The following is a 17,255-nucleotide window of genomic DNA, read 5'->3' as shown; positions in this document are numbered from 1 at the left end:
TTTGTACGCGTTACTGCATTACACAAATGCATTACGTCAAAGCTGACTTTAGAAAAGTGTACGCTAGTGAGCAACAATTGCTATTGCTAAAAATAGGGAGCGCATTAGATTTATTTGTTTAGGTGCTTTCTACATTAGTTTCTAACTTGAAACATGCACAAAGTGGGAGCGCGTTTGATTCGGAGGCGTGTTAGAGTCGGGCAAATGCTGCCAAATGAATCAGCGGTGTGTTTCGACATTTTTTCTGAATCTTGTCTGATTCGAACAGCCGGATTAATTGCAACAATCTTTTCGGTCCTGTCAGGGTTCAACTATAAGAAGTAAAATTTACTCTCAAATGAAGGTCTTTCGGTGTACTGTGAATTAATAAAAGAAAGAAATATTTAGATCTCTACTGATGCCAGAATCAATCCTCCCCCGTTCCTGCACGACGAAGCCTCTACACTCTGACAGGGTCTTGAAAGGTTCCTCGAACAAAAAGAAATTCACTCTTTCTTCACATATTTGTCAGTATTTACAAAACGCATTTTAATTAGGAAAGGCCCATAGATAACTGTGTCAGCTTTCTTCTAAACAACAAGCACTTTTCCTTTGAGCAGACAGTTCCAGTGATCAGACGAAGTATGCAGCCAGCTGTGCCATCTTGTCCTTAGGCTTGCCCCTACGCCGACCGCGGCCTCGACCTCTACCACCGCCTGCAGTGGCACCTGCTGCCCGGCGGTAGTTGTTCCTTGGCTTTAGCGCTTGATGCCGCTCCACAAGGCCAGACAGTGTCACGTCGCAGAAGATGCAGCCTACTGCCTCCGTCTGTGCACCTGGGAGCTTCGTCTTCTCCTGCACGCGAGGGTAGCAACACAGTAAAAACTACATTAGCAGTGAAAATGGATTTTTTTTTGTCCAGCATAAAGGCAAGCGGCTGTGACATAGACATATTATTTTATATTTTTTTTGCACAATGAGGTATGAACAGACTTCTGTTCTCACCTACAACAGTTGGCCGCTAAATTTAGTAGGCAATTAGGAGAGCATGAGTTCTAACAACCTGTTATACAGTCAACATACGATTTTTTGTACCCACTAAGAAGTGTGACAATGTCCAAAAAAAAAGAATGCATGTTAAACTGCCCTCAAGGGCCCCGATCACCACAGCCATATCCAAAATAGCTTTAAAGGCATGTGAGTATAATTATTAGGCATCCCGGTGCTCGTACTGTGACAGAAAATGGCGCTTGTGCGCATTCAAAATTAAGGAACACATTCTCTGTCCCGTTACAGTGGCGTCATTGCACGGTTGGTATGCTTCACTGCAATAGATTGCATTTGCTTGACCACGAACTGAAATATATTGCGGCAAAGCAGACTATCAGGTGTCATACAATGCTTTGGGCGTCTCGGTGCTAGTACTGTGGCAGGAGACAGCGGGTGTGTGCTATGTCCCGTGACAGTAGCCCCTTTGCATTCTTGGTATACTTCACTGCAATAAATTGTGTATGCTTGACCACGTAAATGTACCGTACTGCGGCAAACTAGCTTCCAGGAACCGGCGTTATGTAATACTTCAGACCCTTGCCGTGCTTTCCGTGCCTCAACGCAATCGGCGACGATGACGAAGGCGGAGTGGCGCAGACAGCGGCATATTCTTTAATGAGAAACACAGCACCGAACAGCAGGAAGTTTGATAGCAAGCGTCAAGCTAGGCCTAAGGACAGCACAAAAACAGCTACTATAGCTGCCAGTAGATCGGCATGCGAGAGCGCTGTTTCAAGGTTGCGAGATAATCAAAAAGTCAGTGTCGGCTTCAGTTAATGCTGTGTCAGACCTGCGGTCCCGGCAAAAAGGTAATAAAAATTGGACGGCGAAGGGTTTCAGCATGCGAAATTTCAGATGTCCTTATAATTTTGCTCTACGGGGTAATTGGTGATGCTGCAAGGGTGTTTGAATTATGCGCGTTCGAAAAATCGGTCACTGACTATACACACAAAGCCTTCTCCAGATGGTGTTGATTTTGTTAGTCATTTAAAACGGTGTTTGATTTATTGCACAAGAAAGCTATGTACAAAAACTCAGTGCATGCGGTATATTTCTGCCATTTGAATGCATTGAAAACATGTACCAGTAGTTGACTACGGGAAAAATTACTTTACTTTTGACAAACTTGAGTGCCAAAAATGTGCAACCGGAAGTTTTGCGGTGTCAGAAATATACACTACTGCCACCGAGCAGATAAAAGGGGTCTACAGCACAAAGTAGCTCCAGCTTATTCCTATGATATTTATGTTTGCAGAATATTGGAACACAGGCTAACAACATACGTAAGCATCTTAAAAAGAGCAAATGCAACAACCTTCCTCCTCGTCTGGCCTCTCTACCTCCAAACATTAAGATATAAAGAAACTTTACGTGAAAGCAAAAAAATATCAAAATTCCTTTAGATCAGCTAAAAAGTGTGTGATTACTCAATATCTTGATTGTTCAATAAATATTTGCTGCCTTTGTTCTGTAGAAAAGCTGCAAACAGGCTGAATACTCGCAGCAAGAATGTTTATGAATTTAATTTTAAAATGTTCACATAATGGGTGCTCAAATTTTTAGATGATCTCAGACACTGCTGCCATCTGCTGATGTCTCTGTCATCAGTAGATTCAAATAACCGAGTTAAAAAAAATGATGCCTTGAAAGATTGATGATTGACTATACTTATATTCTTTTGAGATCAGTTCAGCCCTGACCAAGTTGCAAATGAACACTTCTAAAATTGCTGGTGTGCCACTATGATGATCACAAAGAAGCTCTGAAAATCTGGCATATCAAGATGAAATCATAGAAGTTGGCCAGGCATGTTCAGATCTCCTCGCAGCCAGCATTTTCCCTCATCGCATGCGCATGCAAGTACACCAAAACTTACGTGCACCACACTGGTTAGCAGTTATGTCATGTACTTGGCATTAATTCAGTGAATGGCTCTTGGCACTGTATCGTTAGGCTGACCAGAGGTGCAAGAACTACTACTTTTTCTACTTCAAAAGGGTCATGCTAAACAAGTTTGTTATGATGATAAGATGTCGGTAGTGCTTTGATATGATTAGCCATTAACAGTTGTGGTATGCCACACAACTTGAATCGTTACATTAATGCGGCCTTGGTGCAGCAAACACTCATTCTTCACATAACAGAGCTTTTTTTTTTTACTTACAAGCTTGTACTCTACGCTGACCAACTGGCTGCCACATTCATCACACTGCTCGTCTTCTACGCACACTTTCCGGGCATCCTCACAAAGCTGGACAATCACGTCACACCTGGGCAGTGAAAAAAAGTAAGACAAAATCATGTGTCAGGGTCCAGATATTTGGCGGCAAGGCATAGGATGCCTACCATTTCACAAGGTCAAGGTAGCCCGAGAAATGCGCAGATTCTAAGCAACGAACATCTTAAGATTGCACAGCTGAGCGGCAGCAAAGTGCCATTCCAAATGTAACATACATTACATTAGAATGTATACTTCTTTACTCAGCTCTATCAGGGACGTACTTCTGAATTCTATATCAGACCTAGTTATGATACGATTGGGAAGAGGGAGACAGAACCCCCAATGCCAAGATACAACAGATATGATAAATTTCATAAGCAGGCTTTCCCACACATCAGACTTGCCCTAAACAAGATGGCCAAGCTTCCATTAGTAATGCAGTAATTGAGAGATGCATTTTGTAAGATTTAATAACGCAAGGGATGGAGGGTAGTAGGCATGGTGGCACCAGTCCACACTCTTGACACCTAAATACACGAAATTCTAAACCCTGAAGTCCACCATCTTAAGTCAAACAAGATGTTTAGGGAACTACACCTGCAGATTTTGCACATCGTCGATTGTCAGCTAAACTAACAAAAGATCCTATGAGTTTACCTATATCTGCAGCCAGCAGTAAAACAGTATGACAGGTAATAATAGCCACAGCCAGTGCCTGTTGCCACTGGAGCTGATACATCATTGTTTAAGACTGCTGTGAAGGATGAGTACTTTATAAAATGGCTGGCCTTTTATTCTTTTGATACTCTGCTTTCCCATTCCACGTCCCTTTCCCACACAATACATTTACGCAAACTGCATCATAACTGCTTCATGCACTCTCAATAAAGGCACCACACCAGATGGCACACAGATACAGCAGTTCCTTTACTTTCATACAGGGTTGCCAGCTGGACACTGCACTTGCCAAGCGCCTTGTCTATCCCCCTCCCTCTTTCTCCTCTCTCTCATTTTGCTATGTTGTAGCACTGATGAGATCACTCTCTTTCTGTGCTATAACAAAAGCATATTCTGCAAAGTTAACAGTGAGTTAGCATGCATACACACACAGGCAAAGAGGGACCACAGGAGCAGACGACCCACCTGTTGCAGCCAATCTTCCACTTGGGAGCCGACGCTGGGTCAAGCACCAACACGCCAGACGTGCATTCGGGACATACTGAGATGCCGTTAGCCATCATGGAGTGCGGGCAGGTGGGGTGCGTGCAGGAATTGCAGCCGATCTGGCGGCCAGTGTCTCGGAATGGTGGGTGGTTGTAGCAGTAGGGACAAAAGATGAAGCTCTGCAGGGGAGATAGTGAAAGCAGGAGCAGCCAAGGAAGCAAATGCGTGATGAGTCTGCAAAGTAATGTGCTGCTACATTCGTGCAAAGAAGAGAAAGTTCTAGCTTGTCCACACATGTACGGTAGCAACTCGTTACACAAAAACACACGACAGGAAAATACCTTTGTTACGTGCAGTATATGTTTTTTCTTTAGTGTCCCTTTAAATTTAGTTTTCTAGTCTTTTGTCTGAATTCAATATATTGTGCATGTCCTTTAAGCTGACCTTTTCACTAGCCAAAATCACCTCCAAAACCCTTCCATGCTTGTCTTTTATTAAAGCGAGTTTACGTTAATAACAGCTGCACTAAATGAAAACTAGTTGCACGAAAAGTGAGAAATAATTTGGAAATTTCGTGCACCAATGGCAATGAATCCCACCAACCTTTCCTTTCGTTCCCCCGTACCACTGCAGCAGCTCAAAGTCATCGAGGGGGCACTTCAGCTCGCGGAATGTGCGCACGCTGCCATTCTGCGGTATGCTGTGAGTGTCATTACACTGCACACAGTGCAGCCGGCTTGGCTTACTGGCCACCAGCTTTAGGTACCGCCGGCACTTGCCGCATCTATGGTGAGACAATGCAAGGGAAGCAAATATTTGTTTACTAGTGACAACCAGTTGTAGAAGCTTCAGAACGCGCATTCAGAAAGGTAAGGCGACTGTGGCATGTTAAAGCTTTGCCTGGCTGCCACGTGGGGGCACCACCACTACCACCACTGGAAATTGAAGTCACTCCACTGCAGCAACGGGCTGCTAAGAGCCGGATTTAAAAGCCGGTGAGCTAATTGGTGCAGGGCCTTTAGTGCTACAAATCATAGTTTTACTTTTTGTCGGCAACTGATTTTACTAAACTGCGGCTGTTATCGCATGATCCCTCTCCCACAAGATGAGCTTTCCGTATCCAAAACTTTGTGAACGTTGTCATGAACCCGATCGCAAGAAAGCGCGTTCAACTAGATTGTATGTGTGACGTGTATGGTCTATTACATTCTCAAATATATGTCAGCATACGCAATTGCTTTGGAATGTTCAGCAATATGTGCATAAATATCAGGCTTACTTGAGCCACGAGTTTATACACAACCAATGACTGAGCTCGTCTCTATCATTGTAATTTGAGTCCTGCTAGTCTTTCTGGCTGTCAGCTCGCCCAAATAAGGCTTCATTCCAAGTTTGTTCATTTACTACCCTGCCTAGCAGCCAGCACCAGTCGCTACCACTTGACAGCAGTGTATGATGTACATTCAGTACATCATCAAACTGCAATTTTGTTATATGTTTTCTGGCTGCTACATCGCATGTGAACATGTGTGTGTGCGATCGCAAGTGCGAGGCACGTGCGATCGAAAGAAGTACAGGCGCCCAGCAGTGCAGTTTTCCTGCAGTGAATGCCCGCACCCCATGTGAACATGCCGGCACACACTCGGTTTCCTCTTCCTGTAGCAGCAAGTATTTTAGCAGCTTGTCACATGTCGCATTCGCAGCTGCCACTGTGAACCATATGCAATAAGCATCTTCACTTTCATAGCACGTGCGGCATAGCACTAGCACCATTGGAAGCATACTGCACGCGTTCAATAGGTGATAACCCAAACACCCTGCTATTCCCTATTGGAGAATATTGGGGAATATATTGCAATAAGCATCTTCATTTATCCATTTCATAACACGTGAGGCATAGCACTAGCACCGTTGTAAGCATACTGCATGCATTCAATAGATGTTAACCCGAACACCCCGCTATTCCCCATTGCAGGTGGTGCAAAATGAGCATTATATGTTTAACTATGGTGGCATTGTATTCCGGCATCACCTATTAGTTCGATATCATTTCAGTTTGCCGTCGCTGTCTTAAAGGCCAACTGCAACGAAATTTCACTGGGGCAATAGCCTGTAAATGCTTAGCACACACTTTCAATGTAATCTTGGCAAAGCGGCAGGGCTGGTAATTGTCTCATTTTCTTATCAGCAGCCTTTAAACGGCACCTTAGGCCAGTGAAGTCGGATGAGTGCAGAGAGCGATCATGAGTGTGCAGAGAGCGATCACTGTTGTTCGTCGAAGGTAGAAGTGACCCTTTGAGGGTCAATGCCATAAACATACGGTGCCGCAAACAAGTCCCAAATGGTCGATGCCGTACACTTACGGTGCCTTCTGTATGCCTCAAAAATGCGACAATTTTTCAAATATTTGCAGCCTAGCAAGTGCTGCTCCCCTGTGTAGATACAATGGATTAGATTTTTTTTTGCTTCGTAGTGTTTTGGTTTTCATTCCACGACTTTTTTTTTACACAGGTGTTTCAGCGGCCACTCATGCATCTGCTTGTGCAAGGGCATACAGTGTTTAGTCTTGGTTTCGTTTCGCAGGCTGTTTCCGTTTGCTGCTCTCTTAAAAACTGATGTCGATTTGGCTTCTAATCTCTCAAAGGGTCACCAATAGATGCCCGCTTGTCTGTTTCTGAGAGGCATGCGATTTCCCTGAGTATCGAGTTTCCCCCAGGTATTCCGTGAGTTTTCCCTGAGTATTACCAGGCTACTCAGAATCCCTGAGAATTTCCAGTTTTCCCGGTTGGTAGACAGCCTGAGACTTTCTTTCTCCAAACCACAATTATTCTGCATAAAATTCTGGGTAAGCTACCATACAAAATCTCTGGTCCACACCATAGATCCCATCTTATGATAAACTTGATGACATTGGGAACACCTTGACATGCACATTGTTTTGTGTTAATGGTAAAAACATCCATTCCTCAGTCAACAACCCATTCTTCTTTTTTTTTTACTTGCCTGATAATCCAAACGCCTTTACGGCACTGCCTCGTACCCCATAGAGACAATCTATATGCATGTCGGAAATTTTCCAATGCTGAAACCTTTCACCGCTTGATTCTTCAAACTTTTTGCTGTGGCTACAGTTCTCAAGTGGCATTGATTGAAGTCACCAGTGATGCCATTTTGATTATCTAGCAGCCTTGAACCAGCGCTCTCGCATGTCGATCCACTGGCAGCCAAAGTGGTACTTTCGGGTTGTCGTTAAGCTTAGTTGCTTCGACGTTCACTATCAGACTTCCTACTTTTCAGTGCCATGTCTTTTAGTTAAAGAATTTGATGCTGTTGGCAACATCGCAGACTCCATTTTCGTCATCTTCGCCGATGGCATCGAAGCATGAAAAGCATGGCAAGGGTCTAAAGCGTTGCATAATGGCGGTACCCGAAAGACAGTTTCGCCACAATTAACCAATGTTATGCGGTCAAGCATCCGCAATGTATTGCGCTGAAGCATACCAAGAGTGCGAAGGGGCTACTGTCACGGGACATAAAATGTGCTCCTTAATTATACAAGTGCGCACCCGCCATCACTTGTCCCAGTACAAGCATCAGGATGCCTAATATGTGTACTGCCTTGCCTTTAAAGCTACTGTATTTCGTAGTCGGCTGCAACAATTTGATACCTTGAGAGCAGTTAAAAGCATGCAGCTACAAAACAGCCATTTGACCTTTTGGCACATATTTTGGTGTAGGCAGAACACTGATTTGGAGCAGGAAAGCATTTTTGGGGAAGTGGCAAACACACTTCTATATGCCAGATGGTCTCAATTTCAACTGAAATAGTTAATAAATATAACGAAGCCAGCTTCATGCACATCAATGAGGCATTCGAAATAAAGAGTAGCGTGCTAGTTTCTGTAATACGTAATTAAATGGCTTTCTCTAAGCGCATAGCGGTATAAAGCTGCTTCTACAATTTCAGCTTGCAACAGCTGCGATGTTTGCAGAGTACGCATAGTGCCGGCAACTTCATATGCGATGTGCTTTCTTCATTTTGTTTGCGTTGAAGCGAGAAATTTACAGCTCTCACTAGTGCTGCGTTTCCTCACTTCAGGGTTTTCAAAGAGTTTCTGCAGTCATAGAGTGAAATTTGTTCATGCTGACCTGTGCGCGCGGGACACCGTGCTAGTTAATTTAGTTCGTAAGCGAATGCTTACAAGTTTATGCGGCCGATAAAACTACTATCCTTACTTCACATAGCTATCTACTAATTTGCTATCGCAATTGATGCCTTTGCTTTAAGGGCGAAACTGCGACATTTCCTTTTTTGGCGCAAGTCAGCGCGCCAGACACACGGATGGAGCACGAGCCAACTTCAACGGTGGGCACGTCGGACCGTGTTGGGCGTATCCAGTTACGTTGGCTGCACCAGTGCTTCGATGTTGTTGTTCACGCTGACGTGACGTAGCGTGTGTGCACGTGTGCACACACTACGTCGGACTATATACGCGCCTTAACCGAGTGATTTTTTTCTCTGGCTTTCATTGGTTCAAATTTTGTATAATTTGAATTTTCGTATCATCCCTGTGAAATTTGAATTAACGAGCTTCTGCTGTTATTGTGCTGTTTAACACCCCTTTCAAAGTCACCAGTTTCGCCAATATACACGTAGTCACAATCCATGCATGGAACAACATACACAACACCTGGGAATTTCTTTTTTGGTAATTTGTCCTCAACATCGACGAGCAATTGTTGTGGTTTCTGGTTTGGAATGTGTGCCACTTGTCATATGACCATGGGCAGGGAGGGGGGATGTTCACGCGTATGCCAATAGATAATTATTGAATGAAAGGATGCCCAAGTGCTATCACGTTACAGTCACTCTGGTGGAACAAGAGAACCTGAGAGTTTTTAAAGTTGCACAAGCAGCTCCAACACAAACGCAGAGCTTGCAGATTCACAACAGAGCAAGCAAAAGCCGCAGAGAGGCAAAAGAAACGCAGGTGCACAAGCATGACAAGTTGGGCTGGCGTGTGACGCAGCGTAGTGACATTTTACAGGCAAAAAGATGTTCCGACAGGAAAGTGACTGAGGTCTGTGCCTGGTTGTCCTCTGTGCTTCTTTCCTGCATTTATCTTTTTCTTTGTTTTTTTTTTCACTATGAAATACTGGATTGGCAGAATCACTCATGAACACTGCTCACTATGGTCGCAGAACTCGTTCGAGACTTGCAGTGCAGGTGCAAAATGATTGAGAAACACAGTGCAGTTAACGCAAGCAAGAATCAGGCTAATGAGGTACCTCAGTTATGTAACTAAGAGAAGGCGCAAGATGGTTATCACTGTTGAAAAAATACCCAAACTATATTTTCTCCACAAATAGCCAAACTATTGGTTGCTCCACTCCATATAAATATAGCACACTGATAAAAAAATTTGTGCTCAAAAACCAATATTAAAACTTTCGTATGCATCTTGTGAAATTAGTGGCAGATGGTTCATACTGTACAGTAAAAGCTCGTTAATTCGAACCGCAAGGGGAAGCCGCTTCAGTTCGACTTGAAAATGGCGTGTGCCCGCGGCACACGCCATTTTCAAGTTGAAGCTCTGGGTCCGACTGTGCCACACCCCTGATGTCCACCGAAACGACTGTTAGCCGAGGCTTAACACCATCACAATGAATCACGATGGCCGATACCTCCTAAGCTGAAAACAGAGGTGCACAACCGATGAAGACTGCCGAGACAAAGACGCTGAACATGTGAAGGTGGCGAAGGCCCTGATTCGTTGGTTCTTGATTGCAAGCGCAGCTGCGACGTACTTGATTCGCTGTGTTTTGGAGCTTGCCGTGCCATCTCCGCACAACATTAGCAGCTGTACAAGATTTGCGAAGTCTCCGAGATTCGCAACGGGCAAGAAGTCTCGGAGGTTACGTAGAACGGAGAGGCGGCAGCCGCCGCTGCCTTCTGGCTGACCCCGCGATCGGTTAGATTTTTTTCAGATTTTGCCTTCTCTCGCCATTCTTTCCGTTTCAGAGGCAATACAGCCTTGTGCGTAGGCAGTAGGCGCGTTTCTCTGGCCGTGTGCCAGGCGAGCGTAGTTCGATTTATCTGTGAGGGAACCTTCTCGCATTCGAATTAACGGACTTTTTTATACATAGACTTCTGTGGAGCTTGACCGGACCAAATCGTACAGTTCGAATTATCCATAAATTCGAATTATTGAAGTTCGAATTAACGAGCTTTCACTGTATGTGGAAGCACAAGGCTCGTGTCCTCATTCAAGGGAAAAATAAACTGAGACGTCAGACACCAGTACTTCGCCAACTGTGATAGATATACAAAAGTTACCTAAGTGAGGGGATGGGACAACAAGTTTGCCATATGCTGCAGGCTGTGCTGTGTACGAAATGACAAACCTTCCTCTCATAACTTAAGAGCACTACAAAAAATTGCCATGTTTCTCCAATATCATTAAGTTTTGGGAGTGGAACAGAAGCTCAATACCTCGGTGTAACATTGTGCAAGACTTTAAAGGCTGTAATATCCCATGCATTACCATAAAGCCACAGTTGGGGACAAAATTCACTCATAAACTGCACACTGCAGTGCCGTGACAAAGTTCTGCCACCTTTTGACAGACTGGAGCAAAGCATGCGATGATGACGGCACATGCAAAATAACATAGTTACTGGAGCTTGCTTTGCAGCAACAACTGATCAGGTTGCGTTCAAGGAGATGTGAATGAACATTGCTGGATGTGGTCATTTGTGCAGGTTAGGCTATACGCACGGATTCCTTCACTTCTCTCTCTATATTTTTGGGGTTGCATTTGGAGGCAGGAGCTATATGCACAAAAACACAGCAAGCGTTCGCTGACCACCTGACCATGCAGGAAATTGCGTAGTGAAGCTAACCTAGACAGGGGCTTCCCGCTGTCCGAGAGTGGGGTGAAGGTGACCTCGAACAGCTCGTCCATCTGCATGATGCTGGTGACAAAGTAGCAAAACTTGAGCTGGAACACCGTCAGGGTGTGGCTCAGGATGGCGTCGTAGTCAGCCTTGCCCGCTGCAATCAGGTTGAGTTGCTGCTCGACGGCCGCTCGCATTGTCGGCAGGATCAGATCTTGGTCAATCTGGAAAGAATGGGCACGACCAAAGAGACATCAACATGTCACATATGCTATCAGAGGCAGAGCATAGGTCTCCATACATTTGAACCTGCCTATAATGAACAGGCTCATGCCTAAAAATAATTCAATACATTCGAATCATATAGCTAACAGACAGTGAACACTAAGGAAAGCATGGGGTGAATAACTTATTTTTCATTTAATTGAAACATAATGAAGGGAAACGAAAGCGAATGGAAAAACAACTGACCCCAGGTAGAATCCAAATCCCTGTCGTTGCACTGTGCATGTGATGTTCTTGCCAATTTAGCTACCCCGATGCCATTCTACTGTCCACTTTTTGGGGTATTTATGTATGTGTACTAGATGTAGCGCTAGGAGTGTTAGCCAGCGCCACCATCAAGACATGGTTTCAGATCTCACCTAAGGCAAGGCAGTTTGCCGACCACTTTCATTTCCCTTCAGCTTATCATTTCTACACTTCAATTAAAAACTACAAATAACTTCTCTCATGTTTTCATCAGCTTCATTATACGTTGTCTTCATATCTTTGTGATCAACGAAAATCGGGCCACTCAATTCTCGTAAATTAGCTTAATGACACACACGAGGGATGAGCACACCTGTTAAGTGTTCTGCTTCAAACTAGCATGCCAGAGAAGCAACGAAAAAAAATGGCTTTTGAAAGCGCAAAGATACCAAAGTAAACAATGACATTTTATGAAGTTAGTGGGGAAGCATTTCTCATAAAAACATCTTCCACGTGACGTAACATTGAGCTTAGCATATGTGAAAGGATGTTGTGTAAACCACTGTACAGTTGTGCGTGTACAGTCAAACCCACTTATAACAATCCCACATGTAACGATCCATTGGTTATAACAACCACATTTCAGTTGATTTACGATTTTCCAACCCTCCCTATGGAAACTGCTTCCAGATATAATGAACACGTATTTAAATCGCGGCACTCTTACAATGAATGCTTCAAACCCGGTCATGGTAAAAAAAGTGCACACGCAAGTGAAGCACGGAAATGCGACCGAACTGGACGCACGGCAGCACGCGCACCGCTCCAGTCCAACCGCGATGATGATGCGACCTTCAAGATGAGCGAGCAACCACCTCGCATTAATTTTAGAAGCTGCAAAGAAGGTCACGCATCTTCAAGGCACGTCTCCAGGGCGAACGCGAGTGGTGTACAGCACAAACAGCACGGCATGTGCGCTGGTGCGAGACCAGATGCCACAACGGCATCGCTCTAATTTTTGCATATTTGTCTGTGCAGCACCGTGTGCATTAGGCCCGTATCGATGATTTGGATTAACCAACTGTCTTTCCACCATGGGAACAACAGCGGCTCAAGCGTTCCTGTCGATGCGGCCCTGCGTAGCCCGAGTCAGCGAGAGTGCTGCACCATATGCTGCCGTTACGCTAGGTTGTGAAGGGTAGGCAGTTACTATATCGTTATCAGGAGATCATGGTTTGGCAGCACTCCATTTACACATTACTGATTGCTGATAACGGTTCACGGTGATGTTTCACCTTTAGAACATGGCTTTTTTTTTTCACTTGAAGCAACATAAACAATGCAATTTTACAGCTCTTGTGCGGTTGATGCACAGTCGTAATGCGAGACCTTGATGTCCAAGACCTTCGCAGAATGGCAGCATGCTGCAGTAGTTTCCGAAGTTTACGCTTCCGGACAAGTAGACCGTTTCGCTCTCGTGTGCAGAACACAGTCCTGTCTCGCTGGTAGTAATATATATCACAAGCTTTCGATATATAAAAAATGGCAGCTGCACTTGCACTTTCGAAATGACAGGTGGTCAGAAGTGGGTGTCATTTTGAAAGAGCCACACAACGCCACATTTCATTCTTTAGATGGACGTTTCTAACGGAAGTTTGCAGCTAGGTGCGGAAACGCACAGAGAACGAAACTGACACGGAAAAATCTGATTTTCGAACTAAAGTGCTGCCTAATCACTTCAGTGCAGTTAATTTTTGAGCATTTATAAGGCCGAGTCCATATTTAACAAACTACTGATATAACGACCACTCCTCGAAAAACTATCAAGTTCATTATAAACAGGTTCAGTGATAGCACAGACGCACTCACTCTGCAGAAACCATGGCCTATCAGCGGCACGAACAAACCTTTTGATATCCATGCACGAGCACGATGCCCAAGTTGGTGGGTATGAGGCGCCGGCCTGAGCCGACAGTCACATAGTTCCTCTGGCAGATGTTGTTGATGTGAACCGGAATAGACGCATCAGTTCCAATTCCATGCTTGTCCATCAACGAAATGAGCTCAGATTCAGTCAGGTAATCCGGGGGGTTTGTCTTCAGCTCAGCCAACTTTGTCTGAATTACGAGAAAAGTGGAGCAAGAACGCAAGAAGGAACGGTTAGAGATGGTTCATGAAACACTTTCAATTAAGACAGCATTTCTTTGCCAAACTTCTTGAGCGTTTTCGGGCTGAGACTGTGTCAAGGGTTTCAGCGCTCCCTGGTGATCCATGCAGCAGATGCTTTAGTCGACTGTGGCACACGCTTGACGAGACACCACGTGTTTGCTTAATGGAAAGGATGAGACTAGCACCACTTTCAAGATATCCATCTTAAATGTGCTATGCATGATAGATAACATTGTTCCAAACTGCTCTAGGGAATCCCTTACCTGGAATGTCAATGTGTTTCGGAGCACATCTTAAGGACGAATATTTCGAAAAGTGGTGTTGATCTCACGACACCTCTCAGAAGACACGACTTCAAAACTGTTCTGCTTCAATTTGGCAATTCAAACATGCGTTCTCAATTGAAGAACTAAGTTAATCTGCAAAACTTTAGTTAGCTAACTGCACACAGCAACTTATCATGAGAATAATTCCCGGCTTTCCCAAAAACCAATCCAAAAAGGATGTGAGAGCCATCACTCAAAGGCGATTTTCTAAAAATATGTTCGAAACCAAAAAGAACTAAAAGGTGCTGCAGTCCAACCTTGATATAGCAACACTGATATAACTAAATATCACTAGGGATGTATGAATATCAAGCTTTTCGCAAAAGGATTGAATATGAATACTTAGCTATGAATTTTGAACAATGATATGTGCCTGTATATTTTAGCAAGCTTGCTTATAGTTTCATGTCGGAGCATCAACAGTGCATTGTCAACGTTAAGAAATCAGACTCATAAGCAGTTATACTAAAGCATTGTGTATTTGGCTCATGTCAACTAGGAAAGGGCACCTCAGATGGCACAAAAAAATGTTTTGATTATAACTCCAAGTAAGCATGTGCAATACATCAGTATTCATTTAGAATAGCACCTTTTAAGATACCGTGTAGCATGTAGGCATGTAGGCCCATTGCCGAACATGCATCGCTTACAAGATTTGTAGGCTTTGCTTAGAAGCGCATTTTGGTAGCACACCAGCCATTGCTCTAACCTGAAATGTTGTAACAAGCATGCGATACGTAGCACGAAAGCGCGACTTGGGCATGCAGCGAGGAGCTGGCATATCTGCCTAATGAGGCTGCGTGGACGGGCATGGCTGCTACGGATCGGCTCACTGGACCTATACATTTGGTAGGAGAATTCTTATTGCAGTGGGCTTATTGTGCGCAGTCACCCCAATCATCTTTCTTTGCACTCTAAATACACCCTCATGTTCTGCAAACCCATGCCCCTTGCTACTACTACTGTGAAGCTGGCTATCCCGCACAGCTTACCCGTGCAGTGGCTGAGTGAACCTTACAGGAAAACTTTTGTTAGCATGAAATCACTAAATCCAGCGCAATATAAAGCACATAGATTAGATACAAAGAAACCCTAAAAATAGTGTTTTCTCCTGCACAGCCAGCAATATATTCGATTTGTTTCGAATATTCTTATTTAATTGAATATCTTGATGTATACTTCACTGAAGTTCATGAAACAAATATGAATATCAAAATTATCATATTCGAAATATTCAAATTTCCGCACACCCCTAAATACGAGATATGTACAACGAGGTAATCCAACAAGCTGCTCACTAATATCAGCTTGTAATGAAAACAACAGATCCTTGCTGATATGATCCCGTTTCGTACGATTTGCCCGCGTGAGAAATGACTCAATATAGTTAGGCTTCTTTTGTACCACTTGATATGTTCCCAAAAAAATGCCATCTTCTGACACCAATACTTAGTACATCGTCAAACAGCGATCACATGATACATTTCCAAGCCGCAAGATATCACGTGGAAAAAAAATAATACCGAGGCGTGCGCCATTGAGAGCAGTAGACACCCGCCACACATCAGCGTCCCCACAGTACTTGCCCACACGCCTCTTATGAAAATGCCAACACACTCTCCGTTTACGCTTCTGGTGGCAGCAAATTTCGCAGGCTGTTGCACGTCGCATTCATAGCGATCACTGCCGGCCCTATTGTGATAAGCATTTTCACCTATCTGCTTCACAGCGCACGTGGCATAGTGTGGTTAAAAGCATCCTGTGCGCTTTTAATAGCCGATAACTCAAATGCGCCACCGTTCCCTGCTGCAGGAGGTCAAAGTGAGCGTCACGTTTTGCTCTGATACCATGTTGCCCACCGGCTTATTTTATTTCGGTTTCTCGTGTCTTAAAACAGTACACAATATATAAGAAAACAAAGCACATATCGGGCCGCTCGGGTCCCCCGGTGTGCATCGTCGTCTCGTGCTACAACGATCCGCACAACGCTTTGCATAACGTAGATGTCAACTACAGTTGAGTCTGCCAAATTATTTAGTTACTTCAGGTCATACATTTTCACGGTTATGTTTTTTCTCGTACTTTATTTCAAAACGTACGAATGTGGTTCCACTTGTATATCTTAATGAACCTCAGATGTAGCATAGGTATTCTCATTACGAATGCGACTTTGTTATGACAAAGCTTAGCTGCAGTTAGTCTGTATTAAGTGACTTAAGTGAACGTAGCAGTGTGCGTCCGTCCTGTGCATTACCTGTACAATGGGGACGGTGGTGCCGGCTCTCAACTGCGGCAGGGCCTCCTCGGGAGCAACCGCCTGCCACAACATGAACTTGGTGAAGCCTGGGTTGATGACGCTCTTGCCTGTCAGGCTGAAGCGCTCCTCGCCAACCGTGAACGACGCCGTGGTCTGCAGGTACTTCATGTCCTCGCTCACCTGAAGTTGAAACAAAGTTGAAGTAAGGTACAGCAACCAAACTGCAAATTTCTGTGTACAGTCGTCTCTCAGAATTTCAACCTTTGTGTGACCGCAAGATTAGGCCGAATTATTTGAAAGTTCGAAATAACAAACAGCAGCAATATAAACAAGTTCAAATCTTTTTTTATTAATGCTTAAAGTAGTGTGTAATGTTATTCATTTCTTGCTTTTGAAGTGCAACTCAATCAGTGTGCAGCGATGGGTGTCAAAATGTTTCAGGGAAGCTAGCAAATTCCTTTTTTTTGAAATTCCCTCACTTTTACAGCTTTTCCTTGACTTTTGAAGTAAAAATTTAATAGTAATAATATTTGGGGTTTTACGTGCCAAAACCACTTTCTGATTATGAGGCACGCCGTAGTGGAGGACTCCGGAAATTTTGACCACCTGGGGTTCTTTAACGTGCACCTAAATCTAAGCACACGGGTGTTTTCGCATTTCGCCCCCATCAAAATGCGGCCGCCGTGGCCGGGATTCGATTCCGCGACCTCATGCTCAGCAG

General features: G+C 44.2%; 1 protein-coding gene across 1 annotated transcript in view; it reads right to left on the bottom strand.

Moving 5' to 3' along the window:
- Window positions 1-503: 503 nt before the first annotated feature.
- Window positions 504-17,255, bottom strand: part of Top3beta (topoisomerase 3-beta) — a 39,316-nt gene continuing 22,564 nt past the window's right edge. Inside the window, exons 10-16 of the mRNA XM_070528099.1 lie at window positions 16,532-16,714; window positions 13,690-13,899; window positions 11,318-11,535; window positions 5,018-5,198; window positions 4,394-4,593; window positions 3,194-3,299; window positions 504-834 (exon numbers count right to left, since the gene is read on the bottom strand). Of these exons, the coding sequence (XP_070384200.1) occupies window positions 613-834; window positions 3,194-3,299; window positions 4,394-4,593; window positions 5,018-5,198; window positions 11,318-11,535; window positions 13,690-13,899; window positions 16,532-16,714 (1,320 nt within the window). The 3' untranslated portion in view covers window positions 504-612. The remainder of the gene's footprint in view (window positions 835-3,193; window positions 3,300-4,393; window positions 4,594-5,017; window positions 5,199-11,317; window positions 11,536-13,689; window positions 13,900-16,531; window positions 16,715-17,255) is intronic.

Source organism: Dermacentor albipictus, chromosome 10 (assembly GCF_038994185.2).
Source record: "Dermacentor albipictus isolate Rhodes 1998 colony chromosome 10, USDA_Dalb.pri_finalv2, whole genome shotgun sequence".
Taxonomy (NCBI): Eukaryota; Metazoa; Arthropoda; class Arachnida; order Ixodida; family Ixodidae; genus Dermacentor; species Dermacentor albipictus.
The sequence above is the reverse complement of the archived record's forward strand: the minus strand, read 5'-3'. Positions and strand labels throughout refer to the sequence as shown.